Below are 23339 nucleotides of genomic sequence, written 5' to 3' on the forward strand. Positions count from 1 at the left end.
ACAGATTTTGATAATGAATATGTTTTAATTGCTTTTAATTTGTTTTTGATTAAGACAAGACAAAATGTTAAAGGGTTGGTATTGCATAGAGGCCAACATATCCTGACTTGTATCCCTAAACTGGTGATGTCCTTTCAGACTAACCCTAATTAACACCTCTCATCCACAGCCACAGAAGACATTATACAACTGAGTAGTGCTTATGAATATTAAATTGACATTGTCATGTAAAAGAAGTGAAATGGCACATAAAGCACTAAGTATAGTGGATATGGATTAGGATGAAAGGAGTCTGAAATGTAACATGATGTATGTACTATAACTGCACCCTACCTCAACACTCTAATAATGGGGTCGGAGTCATGTAACATGCTGTTCAATTTGCACAAAATGCACAGCTGGTATTAAAACCTATTACTTTTCAAAAATCCACCTGCCAGAAATTTGCAATAAAGTGTCACACCTTGTCTTCAATATTTACCAAATGCATCAGAAATAATATTAAGAGTTAAATGTATATATTATCCAACAAATTGTAAGTAATGTAATACACAATTCCGATTCAATGCATTCCAATGAAACGTCAACTCATTCAAATTACATTTTATTTAACTACAGTTAGTTTTATTTCAAAATGTACTAAGGAACATGCCTAGATTTAGATTTTAGATTTTGGGTTTAGCACTCCACCGAGTATCCCCATTATTGAAGCGCAACCTCCTATTTCAACTCCAAATTGACTGTTCTGGTAGTTCACCAGGTGCTCGCCTGAGCCCGTTCTGATGGGAAGTACATGTACCCATAGACAATGGCTCCACCTACCTGTGTAAGAGCCAAGCTGAGATTTTTGTCTGTGAAAAGCACTTTTCAGTAGCTGAGCTAAACTGTTCTCTTCCCTTCAGGAAATGGGCTTTGCTACACAAATCATATTTAGCGTCATGTCTCTACCTGCGGCTCTGCCAGCCGAGGTCAGAGTTCAAGGGCCTCAGTACTGCACCCCAATCAGTACAACAGTATTGTGACTACCTTTACACACACACACACACACACACACACACACACACACACACACACACACACGAAGGAGAACATTCCACAACAGCAAAGAGCCGGGCGGCATGAACATCCTGAGGAAACAACATTCACTTCCTGGCAAATTAAGCCAAGCCGACGGCTGCTCGGGTTGATAACCGCCACCGCTGGCTGACCACTGAGTGGCTGAGGTAGAGCACCACCTTAGTGTCCGCTCCCGCCCACCACAGTCAGATCTCACAGCCAGCATAGTCACAAGTCAGTTAACCCCCAGGATAGCCAGCAGCATTGGGAGCCACAGTGTTTGTGACACAGGATGGGCCCCCTACTACTGCTCACCTCCACGCTCCTGTCCAGCTGTAAGACCACTGACCTATCTTCTTCTTTAGGAACTCTCTGGATTGCTTTTTTGTGGAGGCGGTTTATAAGATTTGTCTCTAACCTGGTGCTTTACTTTCTTATCTTGCAAGACTTCCATGCAGGGAGAACGGTGAACGCAGATCGATGTAAGTATAATCTAAGATAAATTACACTTTACGTAGAGACCGCTTACTTGGAAATCTTCCACATAATTGTCATTGCTTGGAACACAAGGTGGAGTTAAAAAGGGCCCAGTGTTTATGGAGCATCATTGCTTTTTCTTTCCATATGGACTGAGCTTTGAGTTGGAAGACTTTTCAATAAGTTGCCACCCACTGAAGAGCACTCCCAAAGCCAAGAGAGACACATCGTCATTTAGTGGAAACAGACCTGTTTGTTATCAGAGCTTTCTAGCTGGTGTGTGGTACTGGTGGAAAAGCTGTGGGAGGAAGCGTTGGGAACATGTTTGTGAGCAGTGTCACACCCCTCCCTCTACAGTTGGTTGGTGATGGAAGGCATGAGTCAGCCCCGATCGGTTGTAGTAGAGATGGAGGCATTGTCCAAGCCGAGGCCAAGATCCAAACTTGCAGAAAGACCGTTATTTTTTCTCTGAAAACATATACTGTATTAGAAAATATAGAAAAAATAAATCTTTATTCATAGTAGGAGTGCTTACTTCTTAGGTTTTGAGTAAAAGTATCAATACCCCAATACAAAAATACTTAATTTCAAGTAAAGGCCCTGCATTTAAATTCTTAAGTAAAAGTACAGAAGTATCAGTGAAATGTACTTGTATCAAAAGTAGACGTACTTGTTCTGCAGAAGAAGTCCCTTTGACTGACGTTATTTTGTATATGACATTATTAGATTTTTAAGAGTAGTGAATCAATATGTAAGCAGCATCTTATTGTTGTAACTGGTGGCGCTAACTTTAGCTACTTTATATACAGTTCTGTAGTTTTGTGCAGTGGTTTCCAACCTAGGGGTTAGGCCCCTCCAAAGGGCCACGAGATAAATCTGAGGTGTTGTGACATAATTAATGGGAAGGGAGAGAAGAAAAAACAAAGTCGGCTAAACAAATCTGTTTTCATTTTTTAGATATTTCTCTAATCTTTGCTTTTTTTTATGAAATTTTGGATAATTTGACTTCTTTGGGCTTCGAACTGAAACCATCTGAGAGGTTTAAAGGGGAAATCAATTTTGAACTGATAACTCATAGATACTGCTTTTTCGTAAGGGAGCAACTGGTTTAATCTGTATTCATGTGTTGCATTTTATAATCTTATCAAATGTTTTTGAATGTAAAAACTTAATCTGAAAAGTAATCATAGCTGTTATACAGATGTAATGGAGTAAAACGTGCAACTTTTCCCTCTGAAATGTAGTGTAGTAGAAGTATGTAGCAGCATAAAATGGAAACCTATAAACGGTATAAATAAATGGTACATTGATAGTGAATTAAACTTTAGTTTATAGTTACTTTACTGTTAAACAATGAACCAACAATGTTATAATTTGTTGTTTTTCATTAGTTTCGTGTGATATAAAATGAGTTCATACATTTAGATAGTGCTTTGTCAATGGTTCATAAGGGTTTTGTAAACATCTATAAAACTTATTTGGATAGTTGCAACTAATGCTTATAATATTGAGTTAATGATTATTTAGTGGTTATTAGAGCACCACGTAACATGAATTGGCCCGGTTAAATCTTTCATTGGTTATCTATGAGAGAGCATTATTTGTGCACTGATAAATGCTACCTAAATAATGTTTATGTATGCTTTATACAAAGTATTTATTAACCATTCACAAGTTAATAAAATCATCAGTTGCAACTTTATGATAGCCATCTAAATAATGTTTATTGACAGTTTACAAATATTTCCTCAAAGGTTTCAAATAATTTGCTAATCATTAAAGCGCCCGTATGATGCTCATTTCAGCTTCATAATAATAAATTGAGAGAATATCATTGCAGTATTGAATAATTGGAGCGAGCCCGGACGCAATTTTGTAATTTTCTAAATTTCTGATCCTCTGGATAAAAACAGAAAATAGGAAAAACAGGTTAAAGATCCAATTTTTTTATTTGTCAAGGTGAAAAAAAATGAAAAATTGGATATTTGAACCCATTTTTCTGTTTTTCCAAATGTCTGTCTGTGCTTAGAAAATTGAACTGATAAGCGTTACACGGACCATTCAGAAGCCCGTATCTCACTCAAAACAGCATGGATGGTTTTTTCAAAGTTTGTATGCGTGTGAAAGCACCAAAATAACATCCCAAATCCCAGAAAAAGTGATTTTTTTTCATAATATGGGCACTTTAACAAACACTTAAAGTGCTCATATTATGCTCATTTTCAGGTTCATAATTTTGTTTAGAAGTTTACCAGAATAGGTTTATGTGGTTTAATTTTCAAAACACCATATTTTTGTTGTACTGCACATTGCTGCAGCTCCTCTTTTCACCCTGTGTGTTGAGCTCTCTGTTTTAGCTACAGAGTGAGACATCTCACTTCTGTTCCATCTTTGTTGGGAGTCGCACATGTGCAGTAAGTACTGCTAGCTTGTCAGTTGCAGAGTATGAGAGCGTACCCTGACAGTACCTAGGTAAGGACTACTAGCCAGTCAGAAGCAGAGTATGAGGGCGTACCCTGACAGTACCTAGGTAAGGACTACTAGCCAGTCAGAAGCAGAGTATGAGGGCGTGCCACGCTAGCAGCTAGGCAAGCATGATAATGTGTGTTACAAAGTGACCACGTTTGTCTCTGAAGTAAAGGCTGGACTACAATAGAGCTGTTTGGAGCAGTTTGTGAACAGTGTTTTCTGTTGGAGATGGTAAGTCCCTTTGGGGGGGGACTTACCATCTCCAACAGAAAACACTTTGTAAACCTATAACGTGCACAAAAAGATATATAACACAATAAAAGAAAGGGGAAAAGCCAAAAAGCACATGAGCACTTTAATATAAAAGAAAAAAACATAAATTACGGCATAATTAAGTAAACATTTTTAATTATCATTTAATTGTTTGTTAACAGTAAAAGAAAAAAAACAAAACATAGTCTTTTATTTTCTATCTGCTAACTTTCGTTGAATTATTTTAGGGAACCCAACATGCCAAGCCCCTTGAGGGTTTTCTGGGTTTCCTTTGAATATGTTTTTCACTTATTTTTAGTATATGTAAGACTGTTGTTTTTTACATATGCTAAATAAATCCAATAAAAATAACTAAAGTTTAAATAACTATCAATATAGCATTTATGGTGGTGATGGTTATTATAAAGCCTTACAAGTAAATGTACTTGCTTACTTTCCAGCACTGGCTCAGCATGTATCTATCATAACTCAAGGCGTATTGAGAGCCCACAGCAAATCTCTGCCCTGCACGCCTGATTTTTCTCATCATCAGCGCTGCCAGGTCCTACTGAATGATGCGGGCTGTGGGCCAGATTCAGCAGGCTCTAAAATGGTGAAAGGTCCCCCGGGTGGGCAGTTTGTCTGACAAAGTGCTTTTCCTGCCCTTTATTTTCTTGTTTTGCAGGTTTATTTACAGCCCCACAACACCCTCCTCTGAGTCACAACACAGCCTGTTTTCTCTAATACTCGACCATATGGGTGATCTAGTGGGGAGGCTTGACGTACGTGTACAGATGCTTTCTGTCTCTGGTTACACTGCGGGACACAAAACTGTTGTCACATTTAAAAGTTACTTCTAAGTGTTTCCTAAAAAAAGACAAATTGTTGCTCCTTCTACATTTGTGCACCTGACAATAAACATCTCCTATGAATCATTCATTACTTTCCACCTGTTCGTGCCTGCGAACCACATGAGCATTTGAACAGATGCATGGCTTTGTGATCATTTCAGGTGATTGCCAAAGTGTTGGCATATGGCCATGTCACGGTGAATGACGTAGTTCGGCTGCTGTAATCAATCCAGAGACAATTAGGCTGAGAATAGACCTTTTTCACAGCAGACATGTTGACTTGTCATAGTAGGAAAAGCACAGCTGAAATTGATAACCTTAACGATGGCTCAATTCCATCAAGTGTCCCAGTAAGCTATTTCAGTGAGTCAGCATGAATAATACCAGGACCTCTCCTAAGTGGAATGCAGCCATCAGTAATGGTTTTGAACACACCTGTGCTTTTCCTACTATGACATGTCAACATGTCTGCTGTGAAAAAGGTCTATTGAAGAGCGTACTGAAAGTAAACTATGATTGATTGAACTGTAAAGAGATTTTCGAAAGTTTTGTTCTAAAAAGGAAATGAGCGAATCGTGAGGCTGGATCCAGGAATAAAAGAACCAACTTTATATTGTGTTAGCAAGACAACATTTCTGTAGCTGTTGTGTAAAAGAGCAGAAGTGTTGGCTGTCCTTTCTTTTCTTCGATAGCTAAACATGTCATACCAGTAAGATCAGTGATCTATTTGGCTTATTGATGCCAAGACCCTTAGGGAGGTGATTTGAAGATGCCAAATCCTGAGACCTACCAATGAAACTCTTTCCCTCTCATTTCCAAACTTCTAATGGCTCCAAAAAATCACCAAAGCTGGTTCCATCAGATCAATTTCTATATAGAGAGAATGGGCTCTTCCTTCTATCTGCTGGCATTACTCTTGCCAATTAATTTTACAGTCAAGCATACATGCATTGTTTCTTACATGAGTCTTACGCCTGGATAGGATGCCATCACCAGTATGATGAAATTCCATGGTCAGCTTCCTGAGTGCCAAGCAGATACTCTATTGTATGGCACCTGTAATTGAAGTTTCAGCTGTAGTCATTTTAAATATGCCAGCAAAATGGCCTAGTTCAGGATAAAAATCTGTGATCATCTGACCTCGGACATATATAGACTAGTGTATAGGACAGGTGTCAAGGAATCAAGTTGAACATAGGAATAGACTTGATCGAGAGGTTAAGAAAAGATTCAATGTGTCCACAGGAAAATCACAAATCATCTTGGCAGCACAGTGGCTCGGTGGTTAGCACTGCTGCCTCACAGCAAGTAGGCACTGCAAAGTTCAATCCCTGGTCCGGGGCAGGGACTTTCTGTGCATGTTCTTCCCTTGTTTGCGTGGGTTTCTTCCGGGTGCTCCGGTTTTCTCCCACCATAAAGACATGCATACTAGGACTACAGTTGAAAATTAGCCACTAGCTAATTTTTTTAAGATCAATTTTTTATTTAGTTTTTCATTTTAAACAATAACAACAGAACAGACAAAACAAACACACTTGAACAAGAACCAATTTGTTCAGGTTGACAGAACGTGCAATAGGCAGTAGGAATACCTTTAGAGACGTATCTCTTCTGAGGTGTCCAATATGTCCTATGGCATATGTTGAAGTGGATCTGCTAGTGATTCTGGTTCTTGGAACAGTGGGAAATGTTGTCCCAAACTGTCTCCCAATTAATTACGTTACCCTCCGGGCTCAGCTCTCGCTCCGATTTCTTTAGTATTGGGAGTTTTCCTACAGATACTTGCATCAATTTAGCATAAATCCTGGACACTAATCCTCTCACAGGAAAATCAACAAGCCATTTAATGATTGGGTGGGTTTTGAGACTGTTTCCCCATGATACTCCATAACATTTTAGGGCTGACCTTAAGCGAAGATGAAGGAAAAAGGATGTCCTAGATATCTCAAAGCTAGTTCTCAGGTCCTCAAAGCTCAACATACCTTCTCCATTGAATAACTGGTCTAGAGTGTACATACCTCTGTCACTCCACTGGTTATAAACAAAAGGTTTGTTACCAGTGCATGTTGTGCTCAAATGACACTTATTGGTGTAGCAAAGTTGCTCTTCCACCTGTTTAAAGTTGGTCAATGTGTTGGTGATAATAGGGCCATAGGTAACATACACTTTTTTGGACACACACCTGCAATGGCAAGGTATTGCAGTCTTAGACTACCAGTAAGGTTTTGCTCTATTTCTCTCCATGGGACTGTAGATGAGGGGTCCAGCCACACTCTGAGGGCCCGTAGCTGAAAGGCTTTATGGTACATTTTAAGGTTGGGGAGGGCCAGGCCTCCCTTGTTCGTGGTACGTTGCAAGGTAGAGTATTTTAGCCTGGGTTGTTTACTATTCCAAATATACTGCCGAATTACGGCATCAAGTTTTTTCCAGAAATGTATTGGTGGGGGTAAGGGGGTCATTGTACTTAAGATGATCACACGAGGAACAATGTTCATTTTAACAACAGCAATCCTGGACCGTAGCGATGAAGGCAGCGCAGACCAATTAGTCAGATCCCTTTGAACACTACTTACTATAGTTTCATAGTTGTCCTGGACAACTCGCTGTAGCGATGCGTGGATTGTGATGCCCAAATATGTAATTTTGCTTTGGGTTGGCTGATGTCACCTGTTTGTTGTTCAACAGGAGCAGATTAGATTTATTCCAATTGATTTTATAGCTGGAGATTGAGCCAAATTTGTTAAAGATCTTAAGGATTTTTGGAACAGAGTCCTCAAGGTCAGATATGTACAGTAAAATATCATCTTCAAATAACAATATTGACTTTTTATTGGATTTAATCTGGACATTACAGATTTTATTTTGCCTTATGGCCTGGGCTAACGGTTCAAGAGAGATCACAAATAGCATGGCAGATAGCGGGCATCCCTGTCTCGAGCCCTGCGCGATGGGGAATGGCTGGGAATGCAGGCCATTGGTTGAGACTATGGCCATGGGATTCGAATATAAAGTACGTACCATGTCAATGAATTTGGCTCCCAAACCAAGCCTCTTCTATTACATGGAGTAATCTGCGTATATTGTCTGCACCTTGACACTTTGGTATAAACCCTGATTGGTCAGGGTGGACTATCTTCTCGATGAAGCATTCTAGGTGTAGTGCCAAGACTTTGGAATAAAGCTTAATATCAGTCCCAATGAGGCTGATGGGCATGAAGATTTGAGCACTTCTTTGCCCTTTTCATTGTTTGTATGTTAATGAAAGGTGCCTCTCTCTATGGCCGAGGTTAAAGTTTGTAAAATGATAGGTCCTAGTGTGTCAAAGTACTGTAGTAAGAGTTCTGATGGAATTCCATCCAACCCCGGTGTTTTCCCTTTTTTAGCTTTTTTTTAGCGTCGATTTGACTTCCTCTGACGTAATAGGTTGACCCAGTTCTTCTGCCTCCTCTGGGTCAAGAAGAGGCAGGTTTAACTCTTTTAGGAACTTTTGGCACTGTGTCGGATCTGGATTGCAGGAGGATTCATACAGCTTTGAATAAAAGGATTGGAAAGTGGCAGTGATCTCCTTAGGATTGGTTGAGATACCTCTGTCCGTGCGGATGCTGTTGATAGCAGCTCTGGACCCGCTTTGTTTTAATTTCAGAGCAATTTGCTTGGTTTACAGCTGTTACAATAGTAATTTTGCCTCACTCTGTGCATTATGAATTCAGCTCTCCTTTTTAGAAAGTAATTTAGCTCTGCTCGATTTGTGACTAAAAGAGTATGTGTAAATTTAGAAAAACAAATCTTAAGAGATTGCTCTAACGTTTTACAAAGTTCTTCCAACTCCTCAATCCTTGCCTCTCTCTTTTTTTTCAAATTTGCTGCAAAGGAAGATGTGAAATCTCTAATAAATCCTTTAGTGGCTTGCCAGATGTACGCCGGGTCCGAAACTGAGCCTGTATTGAGTGATGAACTCTACTAGTTTGGCTCCAAATTCTGTATTAAAAGCTGTTTTTTGGAGAAGGGAATTATTAAATTGCCACCTTCTAGATTTTTCTCCTAACATATCACAATGGAATGTGGTTATCAGTGCATTGTGGTCAGACAGGATTACTGGTTCCATTGCTATTGTGTGGAACATTGCCTCAAGTTCACTGGAGCACAAAAAATAATCAATGCGGGAGTGGGTGAGGTGACGTGTGGGAAAAAAAGGTGTAATCCTTGCTAGTAGGATTGTGCATTCTCCATATATCTGTAAGATCGTGGGATTCCATAACTGCATTAAACATGTCCGATATGTGTTTTTGGGCTTTTGTGTGGTTGACCCCTTATCTATCCTAGTACCGCATTCATGTCTCTCCCTATAATTAATGAGTATTCATTGAGAGAAAGCAATTCATTGGTTAGGCGTGGGAAAAAGCTTTCATCATATGTAGCCGGAGCATATACTGAGACAAAGGCTATTTTCCTACTCCTTATCATAGTACATATATATGATATCCTGCCTGAAGAATCTTTACTATTTTTGTCTATGGTGAGTGTGCCTCTTCGTGACAGCAGCACAATGGAGCCCTTGGTTCTGGTGTCGTCACTAGATGCAGAAGCAACTTTAAAATATTTATTTTCTAGATGATTTACATCTCTTTAACGCAAATGTGATTCTTGAATAAGCGCCACGTCTATGTTCTTCCTTTTTAAATAGTCCAGGAATTTAGCTCGTTTGATCGGCCCGTTTAGCCCCCTGATGTTAACAGAAAGGATTGAAACTTCAGCCATTTTCAAAATGTACGTATATATATGTCTCTAGTACCCTACTGGAATTCACTGATACATTTGTAACAAAGGGTGAGCTGTTAGATCTAAGCACAGTGTGGTGAAAACAAAAAAAATTAAATAAATCCCTTAGCCCTCCGAGACCGCAGACCCCCTTCCCTTTCTGCAGGACATCAAACGCAGCTCCCACAAAAACTCAGCTCAAAACTGCCCCTCCTGTCCAAAGTCACAGGTTAACTGAAACAGGTCTAATGCTTTCCTATGTTAAAGTTAAAGTGTTTATCGTGTTCTTGGGCTGTGTAAAGTAAGCTGTCCATGTCCGTCATGCTTTCAGCCTCATCAAACATTCCTTTAAACGTCAGGTTGCCAAATTTACATGCAGAGTCAGTGAGAGCGCTGTAGTCAGGCTTGAAGGGCAGCGTTGCGTTGGAATCTCGAATCGGGCCTTCCTGCTGTGCCTGTCTCACCCCCCGTCTTGATATCTTAGACACCTGAGAATCAGCGTGCGTGTTGCTGTCCCCTTGCCGTAGATTCTGTGTGCCCTGTCAATTTCGATGGTAGGCCTGTTCTGTAAGGCTGGAATCCACTTTGGCAACTGTTTTTGCAAAAATCCAAATGGGTCATCTTTCTTGCTACCCTCCTTCAGTCCGATGACTCAGACGTTATTTCTTCTCGATCTATCTTCCAGTTCAGCCAACTTCAGCTCAATTTCCTCTGGTCATCAATGCAGGCTTTCACCTTGTTTTTCATCTCGTCTGTTGTCCTTCTGCGCCTCGTCTAGTCGCTGTTTTATATCTCTTATTGTAGTTCCCTTCTCTCCAGCTCTGTCCTGATGTGTTATAGCGAGGTGTCAATTTCTGCCAACGCCTGCTTCACTGCGATGCAGACCGCTGATTGAAGCCCGCTTTGTTGCCTTTCCACGACCCTGGCCATGGCCTCCTCCACACGTAGGTCCGCGTTAGCATCCAAAACCTTGCTAGCCGTCGCCATGCTAGCCGAGTTAGCAGAATTCTTTGCTCGGTTAAACTGCAGCGGGGTCTGCTTTTTCGCTCCTGCAGGCATTCCACAAAGTTACCTTGGTAACAACTGAAAGGATTGACATCAAATAAAAAAGAATAGACCTGGTTGTAAATGATAATGCAGAAATAGGGCGAAGAGCCTCAGCCCTGAGAAGCCATGCGAGTCGTCGGTCACGTGATCTCCCCCCACATGTAAATCTCAATCCTAATGCCCGGCTGTCAGCCACCTTTTCTCGGCTTAAAGTCACCGCAACAGCCGCTAAAAAGGCCGCGACCTCACGGTCGTCTTTACCCGGGGCACAGTCACTGCTCTTTAAGCACCCCAATAAAGTGGAAGTACTAAAGTATTCAAAAGTTTATTAGTTTATATTAATAAACTAATATTATATTATTAGTTTAGTTTATTTTAAACTACTGTACTACTCAAGTACTAAAAGTAAAAGTACAAGTATTGTGTTATGTAGTTATTAAAGAAAGCAGTCAAATTTTGAATATCATATTGTTGGAGTTCAACGATTTACTTGGTATTAAGACGGTGCATTACAGGCAGTCACAAACTGTGCATTGCTGGATATGAAGGAAGTATCTGAAATAAACCCAAAAAGGTACATTAATGTCACAGCTGTTATAACTACTATTATCTGAAATATCACTGGGTTATTAATCATTTATTAACAAATACTGAAATAAAATGTGTGATGTAGTGGAAAGTTAGCAAGCTAGCAAAATAAAGATAAACTAGCAGCTTTACATCACAGGGTCAAACGGTTAACATTCAGGACTCACTGCAGACTGAAATAACTCAGGAATATCTTAATCTGCTGCAACAATAACTAAATATAAAGAGTACAAACTTACTTACTGACTTCTGAACGGGCGACCGTAATGAAAAGAAACACGACGCGATGTTGGGATTTCTTAGGTAACTTAAGTAGCCGTGACTACCCAGTCTCCGTAGCGTGAGGAATTCACAACAGTAACGAGTAACGATGCAGCACATAAAAAGTCTATCGGAGTAAAAGTATTAAACTCATCGAAAATATGTACTCAAGTAAAAGTGGAAGTAGGAGAAAAAAATAATACTCCAGTAGAGTACAGATACAGCTTTTTAGTACTTAAGTACATTAGTGAAGTAATTCTACTTTGTTACTATACAGCTCTGCGTCCAACATATCATGACCTTGAAGCTGGCGATGGTATCGTTAGCCACAATAACATAACATAACGTTTCCTACATTGCTAGAGAACACTGTGTCCCAATCCAACAATTCATGCTACGGGGCGTTTTGCCAAAGTTAAATTGCATGTTTGTAACTAACTCCAGTACTCTATATAATGTAATGCGAGCACATGAATGTTGAAATGAGTGAAAATGACTATCCCTATGTTAGCCATGATATAATTGAATGAAGCTCAATGCTTACCTGTTTAGGAGGAAATTAGTCAACTCGGTGGCCTTTCAGGAGCTAAGCTGTCTCCATCTTTTAAATGCATCTCCAATATTTACCCGTGTTTGACCTTGTCTCTGGTTATGCAACCATTTAGAAAGATGGCAGTTTTTTTTTCGTTTTTTTTTTTAATGAATCTATCTCTGTTGATCCCGTTTGTTTGTTTGCTGCTTCCATGGCTGTACTACAGCTGTAGCGCGCTGGGTTTGCGATATCACAGGTATATCTGGCAAACCGGCCCTGTTATCAAAATAGGAGGTTGATACCAACACACAGGCCAAAACACAAACAGAAATTCCGTCACGGAACGGAATTTTCAAAAGGCGTTTGCATTGTTGATTAAATACAGTAAATATATTACATATTGCACATTTAAAATGGATAAGGGTAAAATGTAAAAGCTAAAACCTAAGACTTCAAAGTCAACTGTCCACTCTTTCAGTGCAGTATTAACCTGTACATTCAGTTTGATTTAATTTTTTTTTTTATTCACTCCCTAGTTTTCACGATACGAAACATCACCCTGTCCATCGAGCCAAGTACTGATGTGACTCGGAACACCAATGTGACTCTGAGATGCAAGGCGGTCGTCAGCAGCTCTGGGCAGAAGGCGCTGAGTCGTGAGTACACTATATATAAGGATGACAACACAGTCTACACCAAGACCTCCAGCACCTCTGAGGACCTTCTGTACCCTCTGTCCGAGGCCAGAGTCTCCAACACCGGCAAATATAAGTGCAAGATCAACATTGAGGAGAAGAACAAGACCAGCGAAGCCAAGAAACTCACGGTAACAGGTTGGTTTGTTATTTTGGATCCAGTATTATCTGTTGTGGTTTGAGAAGTTCAGGTCAGTGTGAATGTGTTTAGATAAGGTTAATAGGCTACAACTGTGAGTAATTTTTTAAAGTGTGGTTAAGTTAATCACCTGTTGGCAGGATACTCTGTTATTTGCCCTTAACAGTGTATCGCCCTGTGTAACATTACTTCGTCCACAGCAATCCTGCCACAATCTGTCCCAATACGTCGTAGTTGGACAGTAAATGCCATAACGTTAAACATATTCTCTGTAAATCTTTACAATGATTCCCTGAAAGAACCAAGCAGGCCTGCCTTGTTGCACAATCCAAATTTTCTTCAAAACTTGCCATTTTCAGCGTCTAGCTCGCTAGTTCGAAGTTTGGTGTTGTTTCCCGAAACGAAGAGAGGGCAAGGGACATCCGGCGGAACATCCGGAAGAAATTATCCTAGAAATAAATTGTTGATCCAGACTATAGCCATAATAATGTAACTAATGCAGGCATGATTCTAAATCCATTGTATGTAGGTTTGAAAATGATTTTAAAATGTGCATAATGGGAATGCGGTGTTATGTGCAACAGCAAGCGGGATCATTTCTTCAACATTTGCAGAATTTGGTGCTGTTTCATTTTTGCTTACTTTATTACAACACTGTTGGATTAAATGTGAGCACATTTCTTGCATATTATCTTTCCAGGCCTGTCGAAACCAATTGTCAAGCTTAACAAGGATGTGGTCAGCGAAGGGGAGGAGATAACGGCCACATGTACGGCGCACGGTGAGACAGGCTCCATTTTCTTTTACTTCTACGACGACTCCAAAGAGATCCAGGAGAAGAAGGTCAACTCCAACAGGGCAGAGACCAACCTTCGCATCACTAGCGTTGGCATCCACAAAATTCACTGTGCCTATACTGTCCTTATAACGCCATACTCCTTCAAGTCCGAGGAAAGCAGCACTGTCCATGTTACAGTCAAAGGTAAGTAGCATTTTGAAATGTCTGTACTCTTCAAAGCATTGGACCCGTCACAGGGCTTTCTCTTCATTGGTTTTGTCTACTTAGAACTTCCCATCAAACCAGTTTTGGAGATTTTCCCCCGGTCCAAGATCTATGAAGGAGACCAACTGGACATCTTGTGCACCGTCCGAGACGTTCAGCAGCGCTCTGAAGGTAACCTCTACCTGAGCCAGGGGAACCAGCTTCTCAACGCTGGAGACACACAAGTCAACCACAGCAAGGTTGCCCTGGCCAAGGACCCTGGCGAGTTTGAGTGCAGATTCGAGATGGGAGATGTAGTGAAATATGTCTCAAAGACGGTTTCAGTGACTGGTGAGTGGACAGAGGAAAATGACCTGTGTGTGCATACTGTACATATAAATCTGTGTTCTAACTTCTGATGTGTTTTTCATCATAAAGTGATTGATAAGTGGCCGGTTAGCTCAGTTGGTAGCGCAGGCCCACATATGTAGAGGTTTATTCTTCGATGCAGAAGGTCCAGGGTTTGAGTCCGACCTGTGACAGTTTTCCTGCATGTCTTCCCCCTCTCTCTCCCCTTTCATGTCTTAGCTGTCCTATCATTAGCTGGAACTGCCCATGAAAAATCTTTAAAATGATTGATAATTGTAAGCATTAACTTTTTCCTATGGAGGCTACATCCATGGTGCCCCAAAACGGACAAAATATAGTAAAAGGTTTTGAGACAAGAAATATGACTTAAAACATCAATGAATAAAATGTGTTCAATGTTTAAAACTGAGTTTAAAAATAAGTTAAACAAGAGTAAGGGTTAGTTATTCTACACTCCATTTTAATTACCTAATTATAAAGTATTATTGATTTGCATTGAGTGCATTGTCCCTGTCAAATAAAACTATATTGTTTTTAACTATCTGACATCTTTTACTAGATTTTGTCGGGCTATCGGTGATATCAATGCAGACGATGACTTTCCAATGTTTTTGAAATCTGTCCACAGAGCTGTTTTCAGTGCCCACTTTCACCATGTCTCCTGCTGAAGTTTTTCAAAAGGAAAATATGACGCTAACCTGCAAAAGTGAGAGATTTGCCTCTGAAAGACTCAGCAGTCAAGAATTGACTTACACTCTTGAGCCACCTGAAAGCCCACTGACCCCCAAGGGCCCGGGAGTATTTCATGGCAAAGCCCTACAGTTTGATTTCAACTATACCTGTGTAGCTCGAGCCAGGGGCATCGTGAAACCCAGTGAAACCCTGACTGTACGTCCTAAAGGTAAGCTTACCTGATACCTCTTCCAGATGCAGTTTTTAATACACAGATTAAGAGTGAACTTAATGAGTAATGCACCTCACGCTGACGGTTTTTTTCTGCAGCTCGAGGGCTCTTTTTGAAGTTGAAAAAGGTTCAACTTTTCTAAAAAAAACAAAAAAAAAGCCCCACGTCAAGTGCTTTTTTGACAAACATTTGAGACTTGTCATTTCCACAACAACAAGAAAAAAATGGAGAAGGTGCCGATAGATAGACTTGTGCCAGTGTGAGACTCGGAGCACAGCAATGACATGATATGACCGGGGGCTCCCTGTTCCGAGGGAACTACCTTTGTTTAATCTAATGTTAGTAGCACCACTCCCTCTCTCTGTTCATTCTCTAGCTCGCTCGACCGCTTTGTTTTATCTAGCACCGCTCCACATAGCACTCTTGGATACTGAGCAGTAGCTGTCGTATAGCAGCAAAAGACGCTCTCGACCAGGGGCGGAGTGCGACCAAAAAATCTACCGAGGAGGGTCTGAGTTTTAAACTGATTAGGTGTAATGTTTTCATCCTCCTCCACCTTTCTCTTTTCTGTAAACGTTACCGATAGACTTCCAAACGTGACAAGGAAAAAAAGAGGTGTTCGATGGCTTTACGTCATAGGCCGACCAGGGCTATGCCATTTGGGGAGGGGCCGCTCACTGATCCCCCTACATTTCTGAAAATCCTAGACATGGTTGTGACCTGCACTTCGTTAATGCTTTCTGATTAGAGGCTGCTGCGGCCCGCCGTACGGGTTGAGCAGAGGCTGCACAGTTTGACCAGCGGGCCGCGGCCGCCCACCAGGCCGCCGGATGGTGTTGCTAAGAACGTGCAATGTATAACTATTATCATACCGGTCCTCGTGGCCTCCAAACACTACCGGCCCACCGGGAAATGTCCCTACTCTCCCGATTGCCACTCTGCTATTGCTCTCGACTGCTTTTTCAAAAAAAAGAGTGTGATCATGGCCTAATACCTTTTAAACAGTGGTGATTTTAGACCCTTTTTAGGGGGGCCCTAAATTTATCTCAGCCCCCCTAAAAATTATAATAATAAAAAAATGTTTATATTTTTTTTCAATCAATTTTAGTGCTTTATTTATTTATTGTTTACACCTCATTATCATATGATTCTGGAAGTCCATAAAGGGTCTTTTGTAGTTTTTTCATATGATCAATATTTTTCATTTATCCTTTGTTATAATAATAAATACATATATTCATATATTGTTATCCAGTGAAATTACTGATTTAGCAGGGTGGTTAACACTTTTGCGAGGCACTGTATCCGTGTCACATTCTCATTAGGGGCTGAGCCCCCCTAAAGGTCAGATCCTAGAATCACCCCTGCCTTTAAATGATGACATTGATGACAAATGAGCACAACAAGCATAAAACTAGCTAGGTACCATGTGTGAACAGGGCTATTGGTTTTGCTTTATAGGAGTTGTGTTTTATTTTTTTCTCTTTCCCCTTTTTAGTGTCTGTCTCCATTCCAAAGATCTCGGTGGTTGGCAGAGCAGTCCTAGGACGGCCCCTCAAGATCCTCTGTCTGTCAGACAGTGGCAGCCCGCCAATAAACTACACCCTTCTGAGGGAGTACGACCAACTGAGCACAACCGTTGTCAAGAAGCCCTTTCAACCAGCTGTCTTCACAGTCACCATCACCAAGCCAGACGAAATCACCAAGTACATGTGCGAGGCGAAGAATAATCACAGGGAAACCCCGCTCAGTAAAAGACTCCACGCCTCTGTCGTAGGTAATAATTTAAAATCCATTCTGACATGGGTAGAATATTCTTAATTTCTCATCCTCTCTGCCCAGATCAATCAATGGATTACCATGTGTAAATTATAGCTTTTATGAGCCACTGCAGAGCCATAGCAGCCTTATACAACTATACTAAACAAGCTTTTCCGGAGCTTTTAAATTATATCACTCAACCTTCATTAGCAGGTGGACTTTGTCCAGTTGTCATTGAATTGTGGATGTGAATTTTCATTTTTCTGAGCACTTGAAACACTTCTTTTCTGTTTCAGCTGAAAAGTTGGGTTTTATGGTGGACTCCTGACCTCTGAAACAGCAGTTGGCAGAACAATTTCACCTCAATGCCCCTTTAGCTGTTCAGGTCCTTTCTACATGATCGTCAGAGTTTGCCCAGTTCTCTTAACAGTTTTTATAGCTGCTGAAAGATTAAACTTTGAAATAATTGACAACCTTATTTTATTATTTTATTTTATTGATACAATAACACAATATGATACAACTTTGATTTGATTTAGATGGATTGATACCACTCTCATGTATGTCTAGTAAAGGAACAATTCACTTCAAAATCAAAAATTACCTTTTTTATTTTACCTGTAGTGCTTTTTTATCACTCTAGATTTTTTTGGTGTGAGTTGCCCAGTGTTGGAGATATCAGCCGTAGAGATGTATGCTAGAGAACTAAATGGCAATCGGCTTGTGGTGCTAAAAGTGTCAAAAAATTGGCGGGTGTAGTTCAGAAGAAAGAAAATAGTTCCTACATGAAACTGCTCACAACCAGGTCTGTGATTTTCTTGAGTAACTGGGTCATGATTTCTGAAAAGAGACCTTGCTGTTGACTTTTTCAAATGTATTTTTCCATCTACTGTAGTTCCATTGTATCGGAGTAAAAGAAAAGGCAGACATCTCTACAGCTGATATCTCCAACACTAGGCAACTCGCACCAAAAATAACCTAGAATCTAGCAATCTAGATTGATAAATAGCACTACAGGTAAGAGGGAAAATACTGTATGTATTTGTGATTTTGCGGTAAACTGTCCCATTAAGTTTTTCGCAGCCAACCGTTTTGCTTAGCTTAGCATAAAGACTGGAAACAGGGGCAATGTCCATTGGTAACAAAATCCACCTACCAACACCTCTTAAGATCACTAAGTTAATGTTGACTAATGTCCCATCTTTTCCTCTCCTAGTGCCTCTGACGCACCCGCTTATGATCGTCAACCCTGACCTATCAGACATCTCTGAGGGAGATCATCTCTACCTCATATGTAGTGTTGTCGGCACTCCGCCTGTCACCTTTAAGTGGTACCGTGTTGGCAATGAACAGCCGCTGAATACCACCACCTCCAACGAGAACAACACAGCCTACCAGATCCCCGAGGTGTCCAAACAGGACAGTGGCACATACTACTGCGAGGCTTTCAACCACGCCAACAATGTTGTCATCAGTAACCGGGTCAACATACAGGGTGAGGCTGATGGGTTTTCACTCTCAGTAGGGACCCCCACCTGTTCTAGACCTGCTGTTCTGCGACTGACCCTGACATCTGGAGCATGCAGAAAAATATCTTTCCTTCGGAAATTTTATTTAATTTTTTTAAAGTAAAGAAACATAGTCAAGCTCAGTCGGCTAATTAGCATAATCCTTTGTGGAAACGGTGAGGGTCTCATTCTGTACACAAAACATAAGCTAAGAATCCAGGCAGAGAAATTACATTTTTAAGGAATTTTTTTTTTTGCCTTACCCACAAACCCTCTCAACCTACAGAGGTCATTAATTCAGTGTTTTTCCTCCACATGATATAGAAGAGGAACTACTTTATTAATTCCTCTTGGTGAAATTCAATAATCTTTACTCTGTTGTTACACACACACACACACACACACACACACACACACACACACACACACACACACTAGCCCAAAATAAACACATATACATACCTAAAGACATGCATTATCGTAATTGTTGTGGAGAGATATCAGAGGGATGGGGGCTGCCATAATCGGTTGCTCCGAGCAGCTGGGGGTTCAGTGCCTTGCTCGAGGACTTTGACTGCTCCTTTCCAGATGCCAGTACATACCCCGTTCCAATTGGCTGACTTGAACTGTCCACCCTCCCCAAGCCAAGTCCGTACAGCCACTGCTGCCCCAATATCTAGTATGGAGTTCTCGTTAATTGCTCACTTTCTTTTTGCAGTTTAGTTTTATTACAAGCAGCCAATACTCAGACTGGCCAGATATTTGCTAAAGCTAGCTAACTAAAAAATATCTTGGTTTCATACATGTAGACAACAAGTTATGGTTTCTGTCCTTCAGGATTTGAAGAAAGAGAGACTTAGTAGGGAAATTGCATTGCCAGACCAATCTCCACAGTGCTGCGTTGTAAGGTCTGGCACATACACTCCTGGATAGGAGAAAAAAACACTCTGGGTTGTTTGCATTTCTTTAAACCAATCACAATCATCTTGGGCGGCGCTAAGCACCGGTTGCAAAGACGGTGGATCTGAAAAATTGTCTTGAGAAGGTTTTGGTGGAACACGATACAGTAACGTGAGCCATTTAAATTAGCTGGATACATGGTTAAATGTAATTTGCTCTTTCCAGTGTATTGCTGTGTGTATTTTGTCCACAGCATACTGAATACCCTAGCCTGGGTAAACCCTGACAAACTTCCGGCAAATTTGAGATTTGCTCTGCAAGTCAGTCTGGCAAAGAGCCCATTCAAACCCAATTCCAATGTCCCCAAAAACGAGGCACCAATCACAACCGCTGAGGCGGGCTTTACACCAATCACAACCGTTGAGGCGGGCTTTACGCGACGACGATGATAGCGCAGTGACGGCGAGCAGCTTTTTGTTTACATTCCAAATGACGGCTACCGAAGCGCAGCATCACCCGGATCGTTGGTCTGATTGGTTGAAGGACTATCCAATGCGCCCAGAGGCATTTGAGCGGCGTCGGTTGGTGACGCCCCTTTGGAAATGAACTGTCAATGAACCTTTCCCAGACCCACTCTCAGTTACAGCTGAGAAGGGTTTGGTGTCAACCAGGCTATGAACAACCACCAATCTGTCCCAAAACGTCCCAGTTAGAGAGTAAATGCCCAAAACATATTCTTTGTAAAACTTTACAATCATTCACCAAAAGAACCAAGCAGGCCTAGCCTGACAAGCCAGACCCACATCCAGATGTCTGGGAACTCACCATTGACGGAGCTCGATCCGAGGGGCGGGATAAACGGTTGTCTTTCAAATTCCCTCTGCATGTAATAGGATAGCGCTACAACCAGGCAGAGCAACGAAGAAGGTAGCGGAGCTAGTTGATAGATTAAACTTTTGCCGTATCCGGTCGGCAAAACTCCGAACACATCTTCCTTTTTTAAGAATGATATTGTTTTATTGGCATGAATGTCAGAAATAACAATACTGCCAAAGCATCAAGGATAATAATGAAGAAATACATACATACAATTAATTGAGTAAACTAAAATATATACATTTAAAAAATAAAAACAAAAACAGGAAAGCAACAACAATATATCAATATACAGTAAAATCGCTAGTGTCAAATGTTAGAAAGAAAACAAAGACAAAATGCAAAAAACAAAACAAAAGAAAAACTAAAGCCATGAAGTAGAGGAGTAAATGAGAAGGCAGAGTAAACTGAGGGGAGGTGAACTCCAGATATTAGGTGTTGTTGTGCTGCTTGTCTCTCAGGCTGTGACATGCACTCACATATCTCGCTGCTTCTACAGCGCTCACACTAGTTTCTCCAAGTAGATGTTGCATTTTTTTATGGTCGGAGAGTGTATCAAAATCTGGGAGTTTCTCTGTCTTGAACAACCTTTGTCAACCCTGTCCCGTTTTATTCTCTCCCCTTCTTTCCCCTTGTGTTGTTGTTTGTCTCTCTCTCTCTCTCTCCTCTAGTGCACCTGGCGTTGTGGAAGAAACAGGTGATCGGGGGGTTCTGTATGCTGGCGGTGTCTGTGTTGGTGGTGGTCTCTGTGCTGTGCTTCATATCCAAGAGAGGTAGAGAGACCTACAGTCCTCCAGCAACTCAGGCCATTTATCTCTAACTGTGTATGAAAACCAACCTTCCTCCACCTCCTTCCTCCTGCTCTTCTTCTCACCTCTCCTCTCTTATTGTAGGTAAAAGAGAAGCATCTGCTGAATTGTCAGTGTGAGTTGGCTCGACTACTTCCTCTGAATGTGACCGATGCTGTAGAAGTTAGTGACAGTCTATCTAGTTTTGTAAACTGGTTTAGATGTGGGTCTTTGAGTTGCAGGTTTCTGTTATTTATAGTAATAATAATAATAATAATAATTCATTTTATTTATATAGCGCTTTACATGGTACTCAAAGACATTTTACAGTAAAATCAGCACATATAGCACATTAAAAACAGATAAGCAATAAAACCAACACATTAAACAAACATATTAAAAGCAATTATGAAATGAAATGTAAGACTATTGTATGTGGAAAGCTAATGTGAAGAGGTGTGTTTTGATTAGTGTTTAAATGTGTCCAGGTCAGTACAGTCACAAGAGAGAGGGGGCTGGAATGGTCTTTAAAAAAACACATACTGGTTGTTTTGCATGTGTGTACTCTAAACCCAAGGCCAAGAAATAATGATTTTTTTCACCGACTTTTTTGTGCGGATTAAACAAACGAGACATAACGTGTTAATTAGTGAGCTTTATAGGTGCTGGTTGGCAGATTGCCTCAGGACAGAGCCCTGTCTCCTGAGACCAGCTTCATATTTAGAGTACACACACATAAGAGTGGTATCGATTAATCAATCAATCAATCAACATGACACGAATCAACACAAATAAAACATAACTTACAGTAAAGTCAGAAAAGGATACATTAAAGCAGGAGGAAGAAAGGAAAATGTCACAGCGCTACTATGTATTAAAAGCCATTGTAAATACTACATATGTGCAAGTGTCAATCTGGGGGTAACCTGTTCCAAAAGTCTCGGGGCCAAAATCCAAAATGCGCCGGGGCCATAAAAACAAAATTTGAAACTCAGCAAAAAGCAAATAAGCATATTTATTATCGTTATTTATATTATTATTAAGTTATTAATCCCTACGGGATATTGCAGTGTTACAGTAGCCAAGTCTATCAATAAATCACTAAAAAATAGATAAAAACTGGTAGGTAGGTGTGAAACTATATACAATTTAAGAAAAATGGCTGGTTTCTCTTTCCCCCCAAGTGGCCAAAAAAATCTATTACTGCAGGTTTCAGTCCCAAGTTAACGTCTTATAATTCTATCATCCTGTCGGACATTATAAAATAGGCGGCAGAATTTGCTATCTAATAAGGTCAAATAAAGACATTGATGACAAATGAGCACAAAAGCATAAAACTAGCTAGGTTACATATACCATATGTGAATATTGTGTACACATTAGTAGTGCAAGTCATGGAGATAATGTTAGGGCTGCTTGGATATTAAAATACGCACTGTTAGAGGTATTTTATGTATTAACTAAAAAAAGAGTTGTTCGGCAGAATAAAAGTGCATGAAACTCCCAAACTTAAAGGCCACCAGTATGGTTATTGAAGTTCATTCTTAGCTTGTATCAGAATGTATTGCTTATAGTTTTTCATGCTTTAGCAGATTTTTTTGTTGACTTTATTTTCACCATCTCTCAGAAAGCCTTCGAGCCCTAAATCAGATGACTCTTTAACAGTGAATCTAACCCACGACACAGAGGTTTATAAAGCAGCCACAGGTAGCTTGGTTTTACTATTCTCCTGTGTATCACTGACTCAGTCATCATCTTAACAGCCATGTCTCTCGCCTCAACAGTCATAGCATGTTTCCTGTTGTAGCCACGGCAACCCATTTTCATCCAATGATCCATGTTCTAATATGCATGCGGGGCCCATGTTTCTGTTTATGTAACTGTCTATGTCACTTTCCTGTATAAGTTTATGTGCACGCACAACATGGGTATGTTTAGGCGTATTGCCTTCGTCTGTGTCTGACTTTTTTTTGCATGTACATTGTGTTTGTGTCTAAGTATGTACTGTATCTGCATAGGCAGGACGAGTAGGATGTTGTTAGAAAACAGTTGTTGTACTGTGGGAAGTAAACTCTCTGAGGTACAGGCTGTGTTTATGGAGGAGCAAGCTGCTTGAGTAGTTCAAT

General features: G+C 40.5%; 1 protein-coding gene across 6 annotated transcripts in view; it reads left to right on the forward strand.

The window, feature by feature from the left end:
* The first annotated feature begins 1276 nt into the window (after window positions 1–1276).
* pecam1b (platelet and endothelial cell adhesion molecule 1b) overlaps window positions 1277–23339 on the forward strand; it is a 35199-nt gene continuing 13136 nt past the window's right edge. For 3 of the 6 annotated variants that reach the window (XM_028566418.1, XM_028566426.1, XM_028566427.1), the window contains exons 1-11: window positions 1277–1391; window positions 1503–1538; window positions 12828–13124; window positions 13826–14107; window positions 14192–14458; window positions 15105–15377; window positions 16879–17157; window positions 18358–18636; window positions 21097–21198; window positions 21319–21349; window positions 22841–22920. In XM_028566418.1, the coding sequence (XP_028422219.1) occupies window positions 1349–1391; window positions 1503–1538; window positions 12828–13124; window positions 13826–14107; window positions 14192–14458; window positions 15105–15377; window positions 16879–17157; window positions 18358–18636; window positions 21097–21198; window positions 21319–21349; window positions 22841–22920 (1969 nt within the window). In that variant the 5' untranslated portion in view covers window positions 1277–1348. The remainder of the gene's footprint in view (window positions 1392–1502; window positions 1539–12827; window positions 13125–13825; window positions 14108–14191; window positions 14459–15104; window positions 15378–16878; window positions 17158–18357; window positions 18637–21096; window positions 21199–21318; window positions 21350–22840; window positions 22921–23339) is intronic. The other 3 variants (XM_028566445.1, XM_028566436.1, XM_028566429.1) reach the window with 2 other exon arrangements.

The sequence above is a fragment of the Perca flavescens genome, chromosome 2 (assembly GCF_004354835.1).
Source record: "Perca flavescens isolate YP-PL-M2 chromosome 2, PFLA_1.0, whole genome shotgun sequence".
Classification (NCBI taxonomy): Eukaryota; Metazoa; Chordata; class Actinopteri; order Perciformes; family Percidae; genus Perca; species Perca flavescens.